Source organism: Oncorhynchus tshawytscha, linkage group LG01 (genome assembly GCF_018296145.1).
Source record: "Oncorhynchus tshawytscha isolate Ot180627B linkage group LG01, Otsh_v2.0, whole genome shotgun sequence".
In the NCBI taxonomy this organism is placed as follows: domain Eukaryota; kingdom Metazoa; phylum Chordata; class Actinopteri; order Salmoniformes; family Salmonidae; genus Oncorhynchus; species Oncorhynchus tshawytscha.
Genome location: NC_056429.1, coordinates 330,695 through 351,076, shown reverse-complemented (window position 1 = coordinate 351,076; position 20,382 = coordinate 330,695). Strand labels below are relative to the sequence as shown.

The following is a 20,382-nucleotide window of genomic DNA, read 5'->3' as shown; positions in this document are numbered from 1 at the left end:
ATGACATGCTGAGTTGCAACAAATAACCATTTAAATATAATATATGCCCCTGATCAACAGTAATGGCCAATCAGACGAACGATTCAGACAGTGATCATACGAATGGTACATCAAACATGCAACAATCAAAACGGAGGAATAATATGGAGGATTTGGTCTTCACATTGTGGACAGACAATGACATGGCATTGGCGCTCAACACTCAAGAAACACCTCACTACAGAATAGACTGCCTTTTATTTAAGTCTAAGCCCTGTCTAAAGCGGGGCTATATGAAACATATAAAAAATATATAATTTACCCTTACCCTATTAGCCCATACAAACACATTGAATAACAGATTCACTACATGGAACAACAGTCCACCATAAAAAATCTAAAGGAAGTTTGTTCTGAAGTGTCTGTCCTATATCCGAGTGATACAAGAAAGATCAGGAAACATGTATTTTTTTTACATGTATTTAACCCCTTACTTTTGTCACTAAAGTGTCTCCATATATACTTCCATAAATTATTTTGACTGGTACCAGAGGACCTTCAGTCGAGTCTTGTGAGACCTGAGGGCGTCCTACAGCAAAACATGTACGCGTTAATGAGCGTCTCACCTTTCCACAGAAGGGTCATAGTGGTTTGTAGGCCAAATCGTTCGGCCGCTACAGACGATTTGGTGAGAAGACCCATTTTGGGGATGTCACATGGTCTGACAAACACAGATCTAGCTCTGTCACCGCAAATGCAGAAGTGTTACATAGGCATATGCGGTGGATTGAGATGCATCCAATGCAAAACAAATCACTTGCTTAAACTGACTGATTTTAACGGGATTAGATTTATGCAGGCATCTACCTTAGGGGGTTAAACATCCGTCCTAGTACCAGGATGCAACAGCATTCCAAAACGGCACCTGTTTTCCTTTTAATATGTCACATCATAGAAACATAGCTAAATAAGAACAAGAACATCCTTGTACATGACCAACAATGTACACAAAAATGACTCAAAACAGAAGAAATATCCCTTGATTTGTTCACGGTAAAACAGAAGAAATATCCCTTGATTTGTTCACATAGTTGATGCAAAGAAGCAAAAGTATATTTGGTTGATTGACCAGGCAGTATGTCCATGAGACCTTACCACACTTGTTGTTGACCTGGGAACTGTTGCCAAGACAACAAGGGTAACAGTCCTTCCAGATGACAGAGGCCGGCAGCAGAGCGGAAACACAGAAACAACACAACACCATTTAAACCTGAACCATTTAACTACAGTTCACTGGCCCCATACAACTGTCAGGGTTAGGTTCAACCATTTAAACCTTATTGGACTTAACTGGCCCCAGAACTATTCAATCAGGCTTAGTGGAGTCAGCTCCTAGGACAGACCAGTGTCCTGTCCTGGTTTATGTACCCAGGCAGTTAGCTGGATAGGTTTATGTACCCAGGCAGTTAGCTGGATAGGTTGAGGTACCCAGGCAGTTAGCTGGATAGGTTTACAGTGGGGAGAACAAGTATTTGATTCACTGCCAATTTTGCAGGTTTTCCTACTTACAAAGCATGTAGAGGTCTGTAATTTTTTTAATCATAGGTACACTTCCAATGTGAGAGACGGAATCTAAAACAAAAATCCAGAAAATCACAATGTATGATTTTTAGGTAATATGCATTTTATTGCATGACATAAGTATTTGATACATCAGAAAAGCAGAACTTAATATTTGGTACAGAAACCTTTGTTTGCAATTACAGAGATCATATGTTTCCTGTAGTTCTTGATGTCACGCCTTGGTCTTAGTATTTTGTGTTTTCTTTAATTATTTGTTCAGGCCAGGGTGTGACATGGGTTTATTGTGTTGTCGTATTGGGGTTTATGTAGGCATTGGGATTGTGGCTGATTAGGGGTGTGTCTAGCATAGGCTTGGCTGCCTGAGGCGGTTCTCAATCAGAGTCAGGTGATTCTCGTTGTCTCTGATTGGGAACCATATTTATTGTGGGTGATTGTTCCTGTCTCTGTGTAGTGTTCACCAGATAGGCTGTAATTAGGTTTTCACGTTTCGTTTGTTGTTTTTGTATTTATTTAGTTATTTCATGTATCGCTATTTTTTCATTAAAGAACATGAGTAACCACCACGCTGCATTTTGGTCCGACTCTCCTTCAACAGACGAACGCCTTTACACTTGACCAGGTTTGCAAACACTGCAAATTAATTACTTAAAAATCATACAATGAGACTTTCTGGATTTTTTAGATTCTGTCTCTCACAGTGGAAGTGTACCTATGATAAAAATTACAGACCTCTACATGTTTTGTAAGTAGGAAAACCTGAAAACCTGCAGTGTATCAAATACTTGTTCTCCCCACTGTATGTACCCAGAGAATAAGTTCGATAGTTTTTTTTAACATGGCAGTTAGCGGGAGGGCCTTTTTCAACTCTAATGGCTAGGGTTGGATCCTCTGGGGTCCTAAAGCTGAGGGAGAACTTCACTGAGACTCACACACTACTACTATTTTCCCAGGTTAGGACATACAAAGTTGATTTACTGTTTAACAGATTTATTTACTTTTAATTGAGGCGAGCGAGCAATTTTTAATATTTTAAGCATTATTAAAAATAAAAAAATGTGGACCCCTTGTAAAAATTGTAAACATGAATTTGTTCTTTAACTGACTTGCCCAGTTAAATAAAGGTTAAATAAATACATAAAAATAATCATTATCATGCTGAAACATGAGGTGATGGAGGTGGATGAATGGCATGACAATGGGCCTCAGGGTCGCCACGGTATCTCTGTTCATTCAAATTGCCATCGTTAAAATGCAATTGTGTTAGTTGTCCGTAGCTTATGCCTGCCTATACCATAACCCCACAGCCACCATGGGGGTACTCTTTTCAAATCGTTGACATCAGCAAGCCTACACGACGCCATCTGCCCGGTAGAGTTGAGAGAACAGTTTATGAATTGGGTGGCTGGAGTCTAACAATTTTTAGGGCCATCCTCTGACACAGCCTGGTATAGAGGTCCTGGTTGGCAGGAAGCTTGGCCCCTGTGATGTACTGGGCCATACTCACTACCCTCTGAAGCACCTTCTGGTCGGATGCCGAGCAGTTGCCATACCAGGCAGCCAGTCAAGATGCTCATGATGGTGCAGCTGTAGAACTTTGAGGATTTGAGGGTCCATACCAAATCTTTTCAGCATCCTGGGGTGGAAGAGGAGTTGTCGTGCCCTCTTCACAACTGTGTTTGTCTGCTTGGACCATGGTAGATCCTTAGTGATGTGGACACAGAGGAACTTGAAGCTCTCAACCCGCTCCATTACAGCCTCGTCAATGTGAAAGGGGGGCGTGTTTGGCCCTCCATTTCCTGTAGTCCACAATCATATCCTTTGTCTTGCTCACGTTGAGGAAGAAGTTGTTGTTCTGGCACCACACTTCCAGGTCTCTGACCTCCTCCCTATAGGCTGTCTCATCATCATCGGTGGTCAGGCCCACCACCGTAGTGTCGTCTGCAAACTTAATGATGGTTCATGTGCGGCCAGGGAGTAAAAGAAGGGACTGAGCCCCCCCCGAGAGGCACCCGTGTTGAGGGTCAGCGTGGGGATGTGCCGTTGTCTACCCTGTCCACCTGGGGGGCTTTGCGCATGGTGATCTTAGGCTTGTGTGCGGCTGCTTGGCCAAGGAAACCTATTTCATGAAGCTCCCAACGAGCAGTTCTTGTGCTGAAGTTGATTCCAGAGGCAGTTTGGAACTCGGTAGGGAGTGTTGCAACCAAGGACAGACTATTTTTACACGCTACATACTTCAGCACTCCCGAGCAACTAGAGTTGACCGGGGAAGGTCTAACAGGGCAGAAATTTGACAAACTTTTTGAAAAGGTAGTATCCTACGACAGTGCCACGTTGAAAGTCTATGTGAACTTCAGTAAGACCATTCTCCTGCCAATGTTTGTCTATGGAGATTGAATGGCTGTATGCTCAACTTCATACACCTGTCAGCAATGGGGATGGCTGAAATGGCCAAATCCATTAATCTGAAGGTGTGTCCACATACTTTTTTATATATAGTGTACTTTGAACAAGGTTTCTGTTTCAATTAATTGAAAATGTGAAAAGGCAATCTGCATAAAGGCAAAAAGGGCATTTATCTATATATTTAAATATATATATATATATATATATTTATATATATTTATATATATAGATAGCTTTTAAATATATTTATATTTATATATATATTTTATAGCTTTTAAATATATTTATATATATATTTATAGCTTTTAAATATATATATAAATATATATATATAAATATTTATATATATATTTAAAAGCTATAAATATATATATAAATATATTTAAAAGCTATAAATATATATAAATATAAATATATTTAAAAGCTATAAATATATATATAAATATAAATATATTTAAAAGCTATAAATATATATATAAATATAAATATATTTAAAAGCTATAAATATATATAAATATAAATATATTTAAAAGCTATAAATATATATATAAATATAAATATATTTAAAAGCTATAAATATATATATAAATATAAATATATTTAAAAGCTATAAATATATATATATATATATATTTAAATATATAGATAAATGCCCTTTTTGCCTTTATGCAGATTGCCTTTTCACATTTTCAATTAATTGAAACAGAAACCTTGTTCAAAGTACACTATATATAAAAAAGTATGTGGACACACCTTCAGATTAATGGATTAGGGTTAACCCTAACCCTATATATTTATAGCTTTTAAATATATATATATAAATATATTTAAAAGCTATAAATATATATATAAATATATTTAAAAGCTATAAATATATATATAAATATATTTAAAAGCTATATATAAATATATTTAAAAGCTATATATATATATATATATATATATAAATATTTATATAAATATATTTAAAAGCTATAAATATATATATAATATTTATATAAATATATTTAAAAGCTATAAATATATATATATAAATATTTATATAAATATATTTAAAAGCTATAAATATATATATATAAATATTTATATAAATATATTTAAAAGCTATAAATATATATATATATATATTATATATATATAGCTTTTAAATATATTTATATTTTTTAAATATATATATAAATATATATATAAATTTATATATATATTTAAAAGCTATAAATATATATATATATATTTATAGCTTTTAAATATATATATATATAATATAAATTTATATATATATATTTATATATATTTAAAAGCTATAAATATATATATATCTATATATATTTTAAATATATATAAATTTTATATATATAAATTTATATATATATTTATATAAATTTATAATATAGCTTTTAAATATATATAAATATATATACAAATATAAATATATATACAAATATAAATATATACATTTATATATATATTTATATATATAAATATATATAAATATATACATTTATATATATATATATATATACATAAATATATACATAAATATATACATAAATATATACATATATATATATGTATATATTTATGTATATATATATATATATATATTGTTTAGAAGAACTTCACTTTCTGGAGAACAGAGTTTGGAAATCTGTGGAATTAGAGTATGATGAGAAAACACGAGGATCTGGATTACATCTTCAAACTAAGGGCAACCATGGCTTACGTGACAGCTGATGTATATGGGTAAGATGGTCTAGCTAGCTACATTTTCACATATTACACAATTCTAATTTTGACAAAGTTGTTTCCTTTCCAAGTTAAAGTGTGCTGTTAGCTAGCTAGCTAACGTTACGTGTATGATCTTATTATTCATATCTCAGAGGCATTTGCTTGGCTAGTTAAAGCCTGATGTTAGCTAGCTACATTGAACCTGATTGGTTATGCAAGTAACCAGCAAAAAAGCGTTATTAAAATGTTGCCAGCAGCACAGTTAGTCACAAACGCCCTGGATAACATGAAAACAGCCTAACCAGCTCTGCTAGGGCAGGTAAAAATGGTCAGAGTGGGGTGTTCTCTCATTTGAGTCTAGCTATCTAGCCAATTAGCTTGGGTGCTTGACTGCTGTTGGGAAGTCAGAACGTTCAGATCACCCCTACACAAAAAGGCCAGGGTTGGGTGGTACCATACTGGAGCATTCACATTATTTTACAAGAACCTAATGTTATACAAGTACATCATGTTACAGGTCCATACCTTCCCATTCAAACTCATTGCTGTTGTCAGATGGTGTGTCTATATCATCCAGGTCTAGCTCTGTACTCTCCTCCTCCAGCTCATCAGACAGCAGAGATCCTTCACTCCGATCCAGAGTCAGGCTGATGTCTGGGGCAGCCAGCTTCTTCTTAGTCTTCTTACCACCACTCAGAGCAGAATAGCCCCCTGCAGAAGCTGGGAGGGGAGAGAGAAGTTAGATATAGGCTAGCCAAGATACTTTACCCCTCAGAAGCTAGAGAAAATATATACACATTACATAGCCTGCAGAAGCTGGGGAAAATAAACTCAGCAAAAAAAGAAACGTCCCCTTTTCAGGACCCTGTCTTTCAAATAATTCACAAATCTTCATTGTAAAGGGTTTAACACTGTTTCCCATGCTTGTTCAATTAACCATAAACAATTAATAAACATGCACCTGTGGAACGGTCGTTAAGACAATAACAGCTTACAGACGGCCTTTCTATTGACACACACAAAAAAAGATGCCCAGGATCCCTGCTCTTCTGCGTGAACATGCCTTAGGCATGCTGCAAGGAGGCATGAGGACTGCAGATGTGGCCAGAGCAATAAACTGCAATGTCCATACTGTGAGACGCCTAAGACAGCGCTACAGGGAGACAGGACGGACAGCAGATCGTCCTTGCCACGGCAGACCACATGTAACAACACCTGCACAGGATCAGTACATCCGAACATCACACCTGCGGGACAGGTACAGGATGGCAACAACACCTGCCTGAGTTACACCAAGAACGCACAATCCCTCCATCAGTGCTCCGACTGTCCGCAATAGGCTGGGAGAAGCTGGATTGAGGGGTTGTACGCCTGTTGTAAGGCAGGTCCTCACCAGACATCACCGGCAACAACGTCACCTATGGGCACAAACCCACCGTCACTGACGAGTCGCGGTTTTGTCTCACCAGGGTTGATGGTCAGATTCGCGTTTATCGTCAAAGGAATGAGCGTTACACCGAGGCCTGTACTCCGGAGCGGGATCGATTTGGAGGTGGAGGGTCCGTCATGGTCTGGGGTGGTGTGTCAAAGCATCATCGGACTGCGCTTGTTGTCATTGCAGGCAATCTCAACGCTGTGCGTTACAGGGAAGACATCCTCCTCCCTCATGTGGTACACTTCCTGCAGGCTCATACTGACATCACCCTCCAGCTTGACAATGCTACCAGCCATACAGCTCGTTCTGTGTATGATTTCCTGCAAGGTGGGAATGTCAGTCTTCTGGCATGGCCAGCGAAGAGCCCGGATCTCAATCCCATTGAGCACATCTGACACCTGTTGGATCGGAGGGTGAGGGCTAGGGCCATTTCCGCCAGAAATGTCTGGAACTTTCAAGTGCCTTGGTAGAAGAGTGGGGTAACATCTCACAGCAAGAACTGGCAAATCTGGTGCAGTCCATGAGGAGATGCACTGCAGTACTTAATGCAGCTGGTGGCCACACCAGATACTGACTGGTACTTTTGATTTTGCCCCCCCCCCCTTTGTTCAGGGACACCTCATTCCATTTCTGTTAGTAACATGTCTGTGGAACTTGTTCAGTTTATGTCTCAGTTGTTGAATCTTGCTATGTTCATGTAAATATTTACACATGTTAAGTTTGCTGAAAACATACGCCTTACAGTGAGAGGACATTTCTTTTTTTGCTGAGTTTATTTCCTGTTTAAATTTAGTTAATATTGGTCTTACTTTTTAACTCTGCATTGTTGTGAACGGGCTCAAAAGTAGCATTTCACGTAAAGGTCGACACCTAACATTTGATTCAATGTATTATTTGATTACATAGCTTGCAGTAGCTGGAGATAAAAATATACAATACATGACCATAAGTATGTGGACACCTGCTGGTCAAACATCTCATTCCAAAATCATGGGCATCAATATGGAGTTGGTGCCCCTTTTGCTGCTATAACAGCCTCCACCCTCCTGGGAAGGCTTTCCACTAGATGTTGGAACATTGCTGCGGGAACTTGCTTCCATTCAGCCACAAGAGCGTTAGTCAGGTTGGGCACTGAGTTGTTGGGCCTGCCTCGCAGTCAGCTTTCCAATTTATTCCAAAGGTGTTCGATGGGGTTGAGGTCAGGGCTCTGTGCAGGCCAGTCAAGTTATTACACACCAATCTCAACAAAAATATTTCTTCACATTTACAAACAGTCCATTTATATTTTCCAGCGGGGATATATATCTGGGTGAGTTTTTTTCCCCTCGCCTGAGTAGCCTCGTTTCACTGCCAAAAATACAATGAAACCATCTAGTGTTCAGTGAAATAACAACACAATGCCAAATACAGGAAGCCTAGTCAAATAATTAACATCCAATCACATTAACCATTACTCTCTCGCAGGAATTCCACTAACGGCCTGCATGTAGCCAAACGTAGCTGCTGCTCATTCCATTTGCTCTAAAATTGATAAATGGTTAAAAATAAGTAAGGCCCGCGTCCATCGAGACACATACCAGCTCTACTGGTACTACTGCTACTACCAGCAGTACGACACCTGCACCTATCGATGACAAGTTGTTCTGCTTCCACGAGCACATCCAATGCTAGCATCAGTAAATCTACATTTGTTGTAGCCCAGCTAGCATGGACACTGACAGTTGTGAATCTGATGCAGCCGAAGAGCTACTTCCCCCTTACCCAGGAAAGCCCCAAACAACAGACAGGGACATTGGACCATCGAAGAGGCACAAATATGATGAGAACTACATTGATTTGGGGTTCACTTAGATTGGGAGTAGTGCCTTTCCTCAGCCAGAGCGTTTTATATGTGCAAAAGTACTCTCACAACTCTTGAGCAGACATTTAAAAACACATGGCAATTCGAAAAATAAACCACAGGAGTTTTTTGAGCAATAATTAAGATGACTTTCGAGTAGTAAGACATGTATAAAAGCAACAGATATCATTAGTAAGAAGGGGCTAAATCAAATCAAATCAAATTTTATTTGTCACATACACATGGTTAGCAGATGGTAATGCGAGTGTAGCGAAATGCTTGTGCTTCTAGTTCCGACAATGCAGTAATAACCAACAAGTAATCTAACTAACAATTCCAAAACTACTGTCTTATACACAGTGTAAGGGGATAAAGAATATGTACATAAGGATATATGAATGAGTGATGGTACAGAGCAGCATAGGCAAGATACAGTAGCTGATATCGAGTACAGTATATATATGAGATGAGTATGTAAACCAAGTGGCATAGTTAAAGTGGCTAGTGATACATGTATTACATAAGGATGCAGTCGATGATATAGAGTACAGTATATACGTATGCATATGAGATGAATAATGTAGGGTATGTAAACATTATATAAGGTAGCATTGTTTAAAGTGGCTAGTGATATATTTACATCATTTCCCATCAATTCCCATTATTAAAGTGGCTGGAGTTGAGTCAGTGTCAGTGTCAGTGTGTTGGCAGCAGCCACTCAATGTTAGTGGTGGCTGTTTAACAGTCTGATGGCCTTGAGATAGAAGCTGTTTTTCAGTCTCTCGGTCCCAGCTTTGATGCACCTGTACTGACCTCGCCTTCTGGATGATAGCGGGGTGAACAGGCAGTGGCTCGGGTGGTTGATGTCCTTGATGATCTTTATGGCCTTCCTGTAACATCGGGTGGTGTAGGTGTCCTGGAGGGCAGGTAGTTTGCCCCCGGTGATGCGTTGTGCAGACCTCACTACCCTCTGGAGAGCCTTACGGTTGAGGGCGGAGCAGTTGCCGTACCAGGCGGTGATACAGCCCGCCAGGATGCTCTCGATTGTGCATCTGTAGAAGTTTGTGAGTGCTTTTGGTGACAAGCCGAATTTCTTCAGCCTCCTGAGGTTGAAGAGGCGCTGCTGCGCCTTCTTCACGATGCTGTCTGTGTGAGTGGACCAATTCAGTTTGTTCACTCACACAGACAGCATCGTGAAGGCTAGAAGCGTTTTATATGGTGAGCTATCGAGTGGCTAGGACACGCAATCCCCATACTATTGTGGAGGACTCAATTCTTCCTGCTGCCGAGAATATGGCAGGGGAAAAGGTCCAAAAAACTATACAGACAAACACTGTTCCACAACGCATCAGTGACATGGCAGGAGATGTTTTGAAACAATTAATGCTTCGCATACAAGCCAGTGAATTGGCAGGCCTGGCACAGCTCCTGGTATATGTCCGTTATGTTTATGGGGGGTCAGTTAAAAGGAAGACATCCTCTTCTGCAAACCACAACAACAGGAGAGGATATTTTTTTTTACAGCTTTGTGATATCAAATGGACATTGGTGGTCAAGATGTGTTGGTATCTGTACTGATGGGGCAAAAGCCATGACAGGGAGACATAGTGGAGTGGTAACATGTGTGCAAGCAGTTGCTCACAACGCCACTTGGGTACACTGCAGCATCCACCGAGAGGCTCTTGCTGCCAAGGGAATGCCTGACAGCTTGAAAGACGTTTTGGATACTACAATGAAAATGGTTCACTTTGTTAAAGCAAGGCCCCTGAACTCTCGTATATTTTCTGCATTATGCACTGATATGGGCAGCGACCATGTAACACTTTTACAACATACAGAAGTGCGCTGGTTATCAAGGGGCAAAGTATTGACACGTATTTTGGAATTGAGAGACGAGCTCAAAGTTCTCTTTACTGACCATCATTTTCACTTGTCTGAGCACTTGATGATGACGAGTTTCTCACAGGACTGGCCTATCTGGGTGATGTTTTCTCTTGCCTGAATGATCCGAATCTAGGATTACAGGGACTCTCCTCAACTATATTCAATGTGTAGGACAAAATTGAGGCTATGATTTAGAAGCTGGAGCTCGTTGTCTGCATTAACAAGGACAACACACAGGTCTTTCCAACAGTGTATGGTTTTTGTGTGCAAATGAACTCAAGCTTACAGACATGTCAAATGTGATACAGCGAAGCACCTGAGCGAGTTGGGTGCACAATTACGCAGGTACTTCCCAAAACGGATGACACAACAACTGGATTCGTTATCCCTTCCCTGCCCTGCCTCCAGTACACTTACCGATATCTGAACAAGAGAGCCTCATCAAAATTGAAAACAAGTGGTTCTGTGAAAATTGAATTTAAATCAGAAGCCACTGCCAGATTTCTGGATTAGGCTGCGCTCAGAGTATCCTGCCTTGGCAGATCGTGCTGCTAAAACACTGATGCCCTTTGCAACCACGTACCTATGCGAGAGTGGATTCTCGGCCCTCACTAGCATGAAAACTAAATACAGGCACAGACTGTGTGTGGAAAATGATTTAAGACAGACTCTCTCCAATACAACCCAACATTGTAGAGTTATGTGCATCCTTTCAAGCACACACTTCTCATTAACCTGTGGTGAGTTATTCACAATTTTCTCTGAACAAATAGGGTTTTATATGTAAGATGGTTAAATAAAAAGCTAAATTATTGATTATATTATTATTTGTGAAATGGTCCTATAAGAGCTCTTTGTCACTTCCCACGAGCCGGGTTGTGACAAAAACTTGCTCATTCTTATGTTTAATAAATGTATTGTATAGAGTGTGTGTGGCAGGCTTACAATGTCGGCAAAAAACAACATTTGAGAGTGTGCTGACCCTGGTGCTAGAGGGGGTACAGCTGACCCTGGTGCTAGAGGGGTACAGCTGACCCTGGTGCTAGAGGGGGTACAGCTGACCCTGGTGCTAGAGGGGGTACAGCTGACCCTGGTGCTAGAGGGGGTACAGCTGACCCTGGTGCTAGAGGGGGTACAGCTGACCCTGGTGCTAGAGGGGGTACAGCTGACCCTGGTGCTAGAGGGGGTACAGCTGACCCTGGTGCTAGAGGGGGTACAGCTGACCCTGGTGCTAGAGGGGTACAGCTGACCCTGGTGCTAGAGGGGGCTGACCCTGGTACAGCTGACCCTGGTGCTAGAGGGGTACAGCTGACCCTGGTGCTAGAGGGGGTACAGCTGACCCTGGTGCTAGAGGGGGTACAGCTGACCCTGGTGCTAGAGGGGGGTACAGCTGACCCTGGTGCTAGAGGGGGTACAGCTGACCCTGGGGGTACAGCTGACCCTGGTGCTAGAGGGGGTACAGCTGACCCTGGTGCTAGAGGGGGTACAGCTGACCCTGGTGCTAGAGGGGGTACAGCTGACCCTGGTGCTAGAGGGAGTACGCAGCTGGAGGTTGAATGTTTGAAGGGGTACGGGACTATAAAAAGTTTGGAAACCACTGCTCTCCGGACGAACAGTTCTTGTGCTGATGTTGCTTCCACAGGAAGTTTGGAACTCGGTAGTGAGTGTTGCAATCAAGGACAGGCGAGTTTAATTTGAAGGGCTGGCCACCATTGTTCCTGTTCCCAAGAAAGCTAAGGTAACTGAGCTAAACGACTACCGCCCTGTAGCACTCACATCCGTCATCATGAAGTGCTTTGAGAGACTAGTCAAGGACCATATCACCTCCACCCTACCTGACACCCTTGACCCACTCCAATTTGCTTACCGCCCAAATAGGTCCACAGACGATGCAATCTCAACCACACTGCACACTGCCCTAACCCATCTGGACAAGAGGAATACCTATGTGAGAATGCTGTTCATCGACTACAGCTCGGCATTCAACACCATAGTACCCTCCAAGCTCGTCATCAAGCTCGAGACCCTGGGTCTCGACCCCGCCCTGTGCAACTGGGTACTGGACTTCCTGACGGGCCGCCCCCAGGTGGTGAGGGTAGGCAACAACATCTCCTCCCCGCTGATCCTCAACACTGGGGCCCCACAAGGGTGCGTTCTGAGCCCTCTCCTGTACTCCCTGTTCACCCACGACTGCGTGGCCATGCACGCCTCCAACTCAATCATCAAGTTTGCGGACGACACAACAGTGGTAGGCTTGATTACCAACAACGACGAGACGGCCTACAGGGAGGAGGTGAGGGCCCTCGGAGTGTGGTGTCAGGAAAATAACCTCACACTCAACGTCAACAAAACTAAGGAGATGATTGTGGACTTCAGGAAACAGCAGAGGGAACACCCCCATCCACATCGATGGAACAGTAGTGGAGAGGGTAGCAAGTTTTAAGTTCCTCGGCATACACATCACAGACAAACTGAATTGGTCCACTCACACAGACAGCATCGTGAGGAAGGCGCAGCAGCGCCTCTTCAACCTCAGGAGGCTGAAGAAATTCGGCTTGTCACCAAAAGCACTCACAAACTTCTACAGATGCACAATCGAGAGCATCCTGGCGGGCTGTATCACCGCCTGGTATGGCAACTGCACCGCCCTCAACCGTAAGGCTCTCCAGAGGGTAGTGAGGTCTGCACAACGCATCACCGGGGGCAAACTACCTGCCCTCCAGGACACCTACACCACCCGATGCTACAGGAAGGCCATAAAGATCATCAAGGACATCAACCACCCGAGCCACTGCCTGTTCACCCCGCTGCCATCCAGAAGGCGAGGTCAGTACAGGTGCATCAAAGCTGGGACCGAGAGACTGAAAAACAGCTTCTATCTCAAGGCCATCAGACTGTTAAACAGCCACCACTAACATTGAGTGGCTACTGCCAACACACTGTCAATGACACTGACTCTACCCCAGCCACTTTAATCATGGGAATTGATGGGAAATGATGTAAATATATCACTAGCCACTTTAAACAATGCTACCATATATAATGTTACTTACCCTACATTGTTCATCTCATATGCATACGTTGATACTGTACTCTATATCATCGACTGCATCCTTATGTAATACATGTATCACTAGCCACTTTAACTATGCCACTTGGTTTACATACTTATCTCATATGTATATACTGTACTCGATATCATCTACTGTATCTTGCGTATGCTGCTCTGTACCATCACTCATTCATATATCCTTATGTACATATTCTTTATCCCCTTACACTGTGTATGACAGTAGTTTTTTTTTTGGAATTGTTAGTTAGATTACTTGCTCGTTATTACTGCATTGTCGGAACTAGAAGCACAAGCATTTCGCTACACTCGCATTAACATCTGCTAACCATGTGTATGTGACAAATAAAATTTGATTTGATTTGATTTGATACATATATAAACAAAAACATACACACATTACATAGCCTGTAGAAAATATATACACATTACATAGCCTGCAGAGCTGGAGATGAAGAGAGAGCAGTTTGATATAGGCCTGACATCACATACATTAGCTTGAAGAGGCTGGGATACAGCAGAGATACAGCCCATAACCTTGAGATGTGGCAGTCCATAACCTAGAAATGCGGCAGTCCATAACCTAGAGATGCGGCAGTCCATAACCTAGAGATGCGGCAGTCCATAACCTAGAGATGCGGCAGTCCATAACCTAGAGATGCGGCAGTCCATAACCTAGAGATGTGGCAGTCCATAACCTAGAGATGTGGCAGTCCATAACCTAGAGATGTGGCAGTCCATAACCTAGAGATGTGGCAGTCCATAACCTAGAGATGTGGCAGTCCATAACCTAGAGATGTGGCAGTCCATAACCTAGAAATGTGGCAGTCCATAACCTAGAGATGTGGCAGTCCATAACCTAGAGATGTGGCAGTCCATAACCTAGAGATGTGGCAGTCCATAACCTAGAGATGTGGCAGTCCATAACCTAGAGATGTGGCAGTCCATAACCTAGAGATGTGGCAGTCCATAACCTAGAGATGTGGCAGTCCATAACCTAGAGATGTGGCAGTCCATAACCTAGAGATGTGGCAGTCCATAACCTAGAGATGTGGCAGTCCATAACCTAGAGATGTGGCAGTCCATAACCTAGAGATGCGGCAGCACAGCCAAATGATGACATGAACAACATGCAACATCTGAGGTTTGGCAGATACTGATGAGCAGAGATACTGAATGGCTTTCTTACCAGACTGTCCTTCTCCAGAGGGTCCAGTGAAGAGATCTTCACCCAGCTGAATGTCCTCCTCTTCCTCCTCAGGTAGGGGCCTACAGACACACAACAGGTCATATATAACCCTTGCTCCTCACACAACAACAGTAGAGGATATAGCTGCTATTACCACTACTAACTAACTGCTCGTTCAGTGTTGAAAGCATTATGATAACATTAACACTACAAGTATGTGGACACCCCTTCAAATTAGTGGATTTGTCTAACATTGGGAGTATAATGGCCTTACTGAAGAGCTCGCGACTTTTCAAATGTATACCCTGGTCAACTGTGTTGTTATTGTGGAAACTCTAGCAGCAACAACGGCTCAGCCGCAAAGTAGTAGGCCTCACAAGCTCAGAGAATGGGACTGCCGAGTGCTGAAGCGTGTAGCGTGTAAAAACCCTCCGTCCTCAGTTGCAACACTCACTTCAGTGTTCCAAACTGCCTCTGGAAGCAACGTCAGTACAATAACGTTTTGTCACCCTTTAGTTCCAGTGAAGGGAAATCTTAACGCTACAGCATACAATGATGACCTTCTAGACAATTTTGTGCTTCCAACTTAGTGGAAGGCCCTTTCATATTTCAGCATGACAATGCCACCGTGCACAAAGCGAGGTCAATACATAAATGGTTTGTTGAGATCGGTGTGGAAGAACTTAACTGACCTGCACAGAGCCCTGACCTCAACCCCATCAAACACCTTTGGGATGAATTGGAACACTGACTGCGAGCTAGTCCTAATCATCCCAACATCAGTGCCTCACTAATGCTCTGGTGGCTGAATGGAAGCAAGTCCACATGCAGCAATGTTCCAACATCTAGTGGAAAGCCTTCCCAGAAGAGTAGAGGCTGTTATAGCAGCAATGTTCCAACATCTAGTAGAAAGCCTTCCCAGAAGAGTGGAGGCTGTTATAGCAGCAATGTTCCTACATCTAGTGGAAAGCCTTCCCAGAAGAGTGGAGGCTGTTATAGCAGCAATGTTACAACATCTAGTGGAAAGCCTTCCCAGAAGAGTAGAGGCTGTTATAGCAGCAATGTTCCAACATCTAGTGGAAAGCCTTCCCAGAAGAGTGGAGGCTGTTATAGCAGCAATGTTCCAACATCTAGTGGAAAGCCTTCCCAGAAGAGTAGAGGCTGTTATAGCAACAAAGAAGGGACCAACTCCATATTAATGGCCATGATTTTGGAACGATATGTTGGACAAGCAGGTGTCCACATACTTTTGGTCATGTAGTGTGCAAGACTACTATCCAGAAAAGAGAATACTGCCTAGAGATCAGAGGGTTTATGAGTATTGACTGAGATGCCTTTAATTACCACAGCTAAAGTCAGGTTGTTAGGTATGCCTGGTTGTCGGAAGACGCGTGTTACCTGGGGAAGTCCTCGTCCTGCCACTCCTCTTTAAGTTCCACCCCCTCCATGCGGAGACGAGCCTCGGTGGTCGCAACAGACTCCTGGCGCTCCAGACTGCAGAGAGAGAGACAGGTCAGAACAGTTTAATACTACAGACCGCAGAGAGACAGTCAGGTCAGAACAATTTAATGTTCCAGACCGCAGAGAGACAGTCAGGTCAGAACAATTTATCCGGAGGCTGCATTCATTGTTGCTGGGGATTTTAACAAGGCTAATCTGAAAACAAGACTCCCTAAATTTTATCAGCATATCGATTGCGCAACCAGGGGTGGAAAGACCTTGGATCATTGTTACTCTAACTTCCGCGACGCATATAAGGCCCTGCCCCGCCCCCCTTTCGGAAAAGCTGACCACGACTCCATTTTGTTGATCCCTGCCTACAGACAGAAACTAAAACAAGAGGCTCCCACGCTGAGGTCTGTCCAACGCTGGTCCGACCAAGCTGACTCCACACTCCAAGACTGCTTCCATCACGTGGACTGGGAGATGTTTCGTATTGCGTCAGATAACAACATTGACGAATACGCTGATTCGGTGTGCGAGTTCATTAGAACGTGCGTTGAAGATGTCGTTCCCATAGCAACGATTAAAACATTCCCTAACCAGAAACCGTGGATTGATGGCAGCATTCGTGTGAAACTGAAAGCGCGAACCACTGCTTTTAATCAGGGCAAGGTGTCTGGTAACATGACTGAATACAAACAGTGCAGCTATTCCCTCCGCAAGGCTATTAAACAAGCTAAGCGTCAGTACAGAGACAAAGTAGAATCTCAATTCAACAGCTCAGACACAAGAGGCATGTGGCAGGGTCTACAGTCAATCACGGACTACAGGAAGAAATCCAGCCCAGTCACGGACCAGGATGTCTTGCTCCCAGGCAGACTAAATAACTTTTTGCCCGCTTTGAGGACAATACAGTGCCACTGACACGGCCTGCAACGAAAACATGCGGACTCTCCTTCACTGCAGCCGAGGTGAGTAAGACATTTAAACGTGTTAACCCTCGCAAGGCTGCAGGCCCAGACGGCATCCCCAGCCGCGCCCTCAGAGCATGCGCAGACCAGCTGGCCGGTGTGTTTACGGACATATTCAATCAATCCCTATACCAGTCTGCTGTTCCCACATGCTTCAAGAGGGGCACCATTGTTCCTGTTCCCAAGAAAGCTAAGGTAACTGAGCTAAACGACTACCGCCCCGTAGCACTCACATCCGTCATCATGAAGTGCTTTGAGAGACTAGTCAAGGACCATATCACCTCCACCCTACCTGACACCCTAGACCCACTCCAATTTGCTTACCGCCCAAATAGGTCCACAGACGATGCAATCTCAACCACACTGCACACTGCCCTAACCCATCTGGACAAGAGGAATACCTATGTGAGAATGCTGTTCATCGACTACAGCTTGGCATTCAACACCACAGTACCCTCCAAGCTCGTCATCAAGCTCGAGACCCTGGGTCTCGACCCCGCCCTGTGCAACTGGGTACGGGACTTCCTGACGGGCCGCCCCCAGGTGGTGAGGGTAGGCAACAACATCTCCTCCCCGCTGATCCTCAACACTGGGGCCCCACAAGGGTGCGTTCTGAGCCCTCTCCTGTACTCCCTGTTCACCCATGACTGCGTGGCCACGCACGCCTCCAACTCAATCATCAAGTTTGCGGACGACACAACAGTGGTAGGCTTGATTACCAACAACGACGAGATGGCCTACAGGGAGGAGGTGAGGGCCCTCGGAGTGTGGTGTCAGGAAAATAACCTCACACTCAACGTCAACAAAACTAAGGAGATGATTGTGGACTTCAGGAAACAGCAGAGGGAACACCCCCCTATCCACATCGATGGAACAGTAGTGGAGAGGGTAGCAAGTTTTAAGTTCCTCGGCACACACATCACAGACAAACTGAATTGGTCCACTCACACAGACAGCATCGTGAAGAAGGCGCAGCAGCGCCTCTTCAGCCTCAGGAGGCTGAAGAAATTTGGCTTGTCACCAAAAGCACTCACAAACTTCTACAGATGCACAATCGAGAGCATCCTGGCGGGCTGTATCACCGCCTGGTACGGCAACTGCTCCGCCCTCAACCGTAAGGCTCTCCAGAGGGTAGTGAGGTCTGCACAACGCATCACCGGGGGCAAACTACCTGCCCTCCAGGACACCTACACCACCCGATGTTACAGGAAGGCCATAAAGATCATCAAGGACATCAACCAACCGAGCCACTGCCTGTTCACCCCGCTATCATCCAGAAGGCGAGGTTAGTACAGGTGCATCAAAGCTGGGACCGAGAGACTGAAAAACAGCTTCTATCTCAAGGCCATCAGACTGTTAAACAGCCACCACTAACATTGAGTGGCTGCTGCCAACACACTGACACTGACTCAACTCCAGCCACTTTAATAATGGGAATTGATGGGAAATGTAAATATATCACTAGCCACTTTAAACAATGCTACCTTATATAATGTTTACATACCCTACATTATTCACCTCATATGCATACGTATATACTGTACTCTATATCATCGACTGCATCCTTATGTAATACATGTATCACTAGCCACTTTAACTATGCCACTTTGTTTACATACTCATCTCATATGTATATAATGTACTCGATATCAGCTACTGTATCTTGCCTATGCTGCTCTGTACCATCACTCATTCATATATCCTTATGTACATATTCTTTATCCCCTTACACTGTGTATAAGACAGTAGTTTTGGAATTGTTAGTTAGATTACTTGTTGGTTATTACTGCATTGTCGGAACTAGAAGCACAAGCATTTCGCTACACTCGCATTAACATCTGCTAACCATGTGTATGTGTATTTGATTTGATTAGTTTAATGTTCCAGACTGTAGGGAGAGAGAGTCAGGTCAGAACAGTTTCATGTTCCAGACCGCAGGGAGAGTCAGGTCAGAACAGTTTAATGTTCCAGACCGCAGGGAGAGTCAGGTCAGAACAGTTTAATGTTCCAGACCGCAGGGAGAGTCAGGTCAGAACAGTTTAATGTTCCAGACCGCAGGGAGAGTCAGGTCAGAACAGTTTAATGTTCCAGACCACAGGGAGAGTCAGGTCAGAACAGTTTAATGTTCCAGACTGCAGGAAGAGTCAGGCCAGAACAGTTTAATGTTCCAGACTGCAGGAAGAGTCAGGTCAGAACAGTTTGTTCCAGACTGCAGGGAGAGAAAGCGGGTCATCATGTTTTAGAAAGGAAGCACACCAGTACTATGAACGGTTCCAGACTGCAGAGAGACAGAACCGTTTAATGCTACAGACTGCAGAGAGACAGGTCAGAACAGTTTAATGTTACAGACTGCAGAGAGACAGTCAGGTCAGTTTAATGTTACAGACTGCAGAGAGAGACAGGTCAGAACAGTTTAATGTTACAAGACTGCAGAGAGAGAGACAGGTCAGAACCGTTTAATGCTACAGACTGCAGAGAGACAGGTCAGAACAGTTTAATGTTACAGAATGCAGGGAGAGACAGTCAGAACAGTTTAATGTTACAGACTGCAGGGAGAGTCAGGTCAGAACAGTTTGTTCCAGACTGCAGGGAGGGTCAGGTCAGAACAGTTTGTTCCAGACTGCAGGGAGAGAAAGCGGGTCATCATGTTTTAGAAAGGAAGCACACCAGTACTATGAACGGTTCCAGACTGCAGGATAAGACACAGGTCGTCCCAGTTGAATATCCTTTCAAAAGACCTCTCTGTGTTCCAGTCAGTGAACAGCAGCAAGCTAAGAAGTCAGAGATAATCTGACACAGAAAGCGTAACAAGACAATCATTTATCTGTACTGTGACTGGTAGCTCAATATCCTAGA

At 43.1% G+C, this 20,382-nt stretch overlaps 1 protein-coding gene across 1 annotated transcript in view; it reads right to left on the bottom strand.

Moving 5' to 3' along the window:
• Window positions 1-20,382, bottom strand: part of bnip2 (BCL2 interacting protein 2) — a 54,288-nt gene that overhangs the window by 24,252 nt on the left and 9,654 nt on the right. Inside the window, 3 exon segments of the mRNA XM_042296528.1 lie at window positions 6,220-6,414; window positions 15,113-15,192; window positions 16,511-16,606. Coding sequence (XP_042152462.1) covers window positions 6,220-6,414; window positions 15,113-15,192; window positions 16,511-16,606 — 371 coding nt within the window.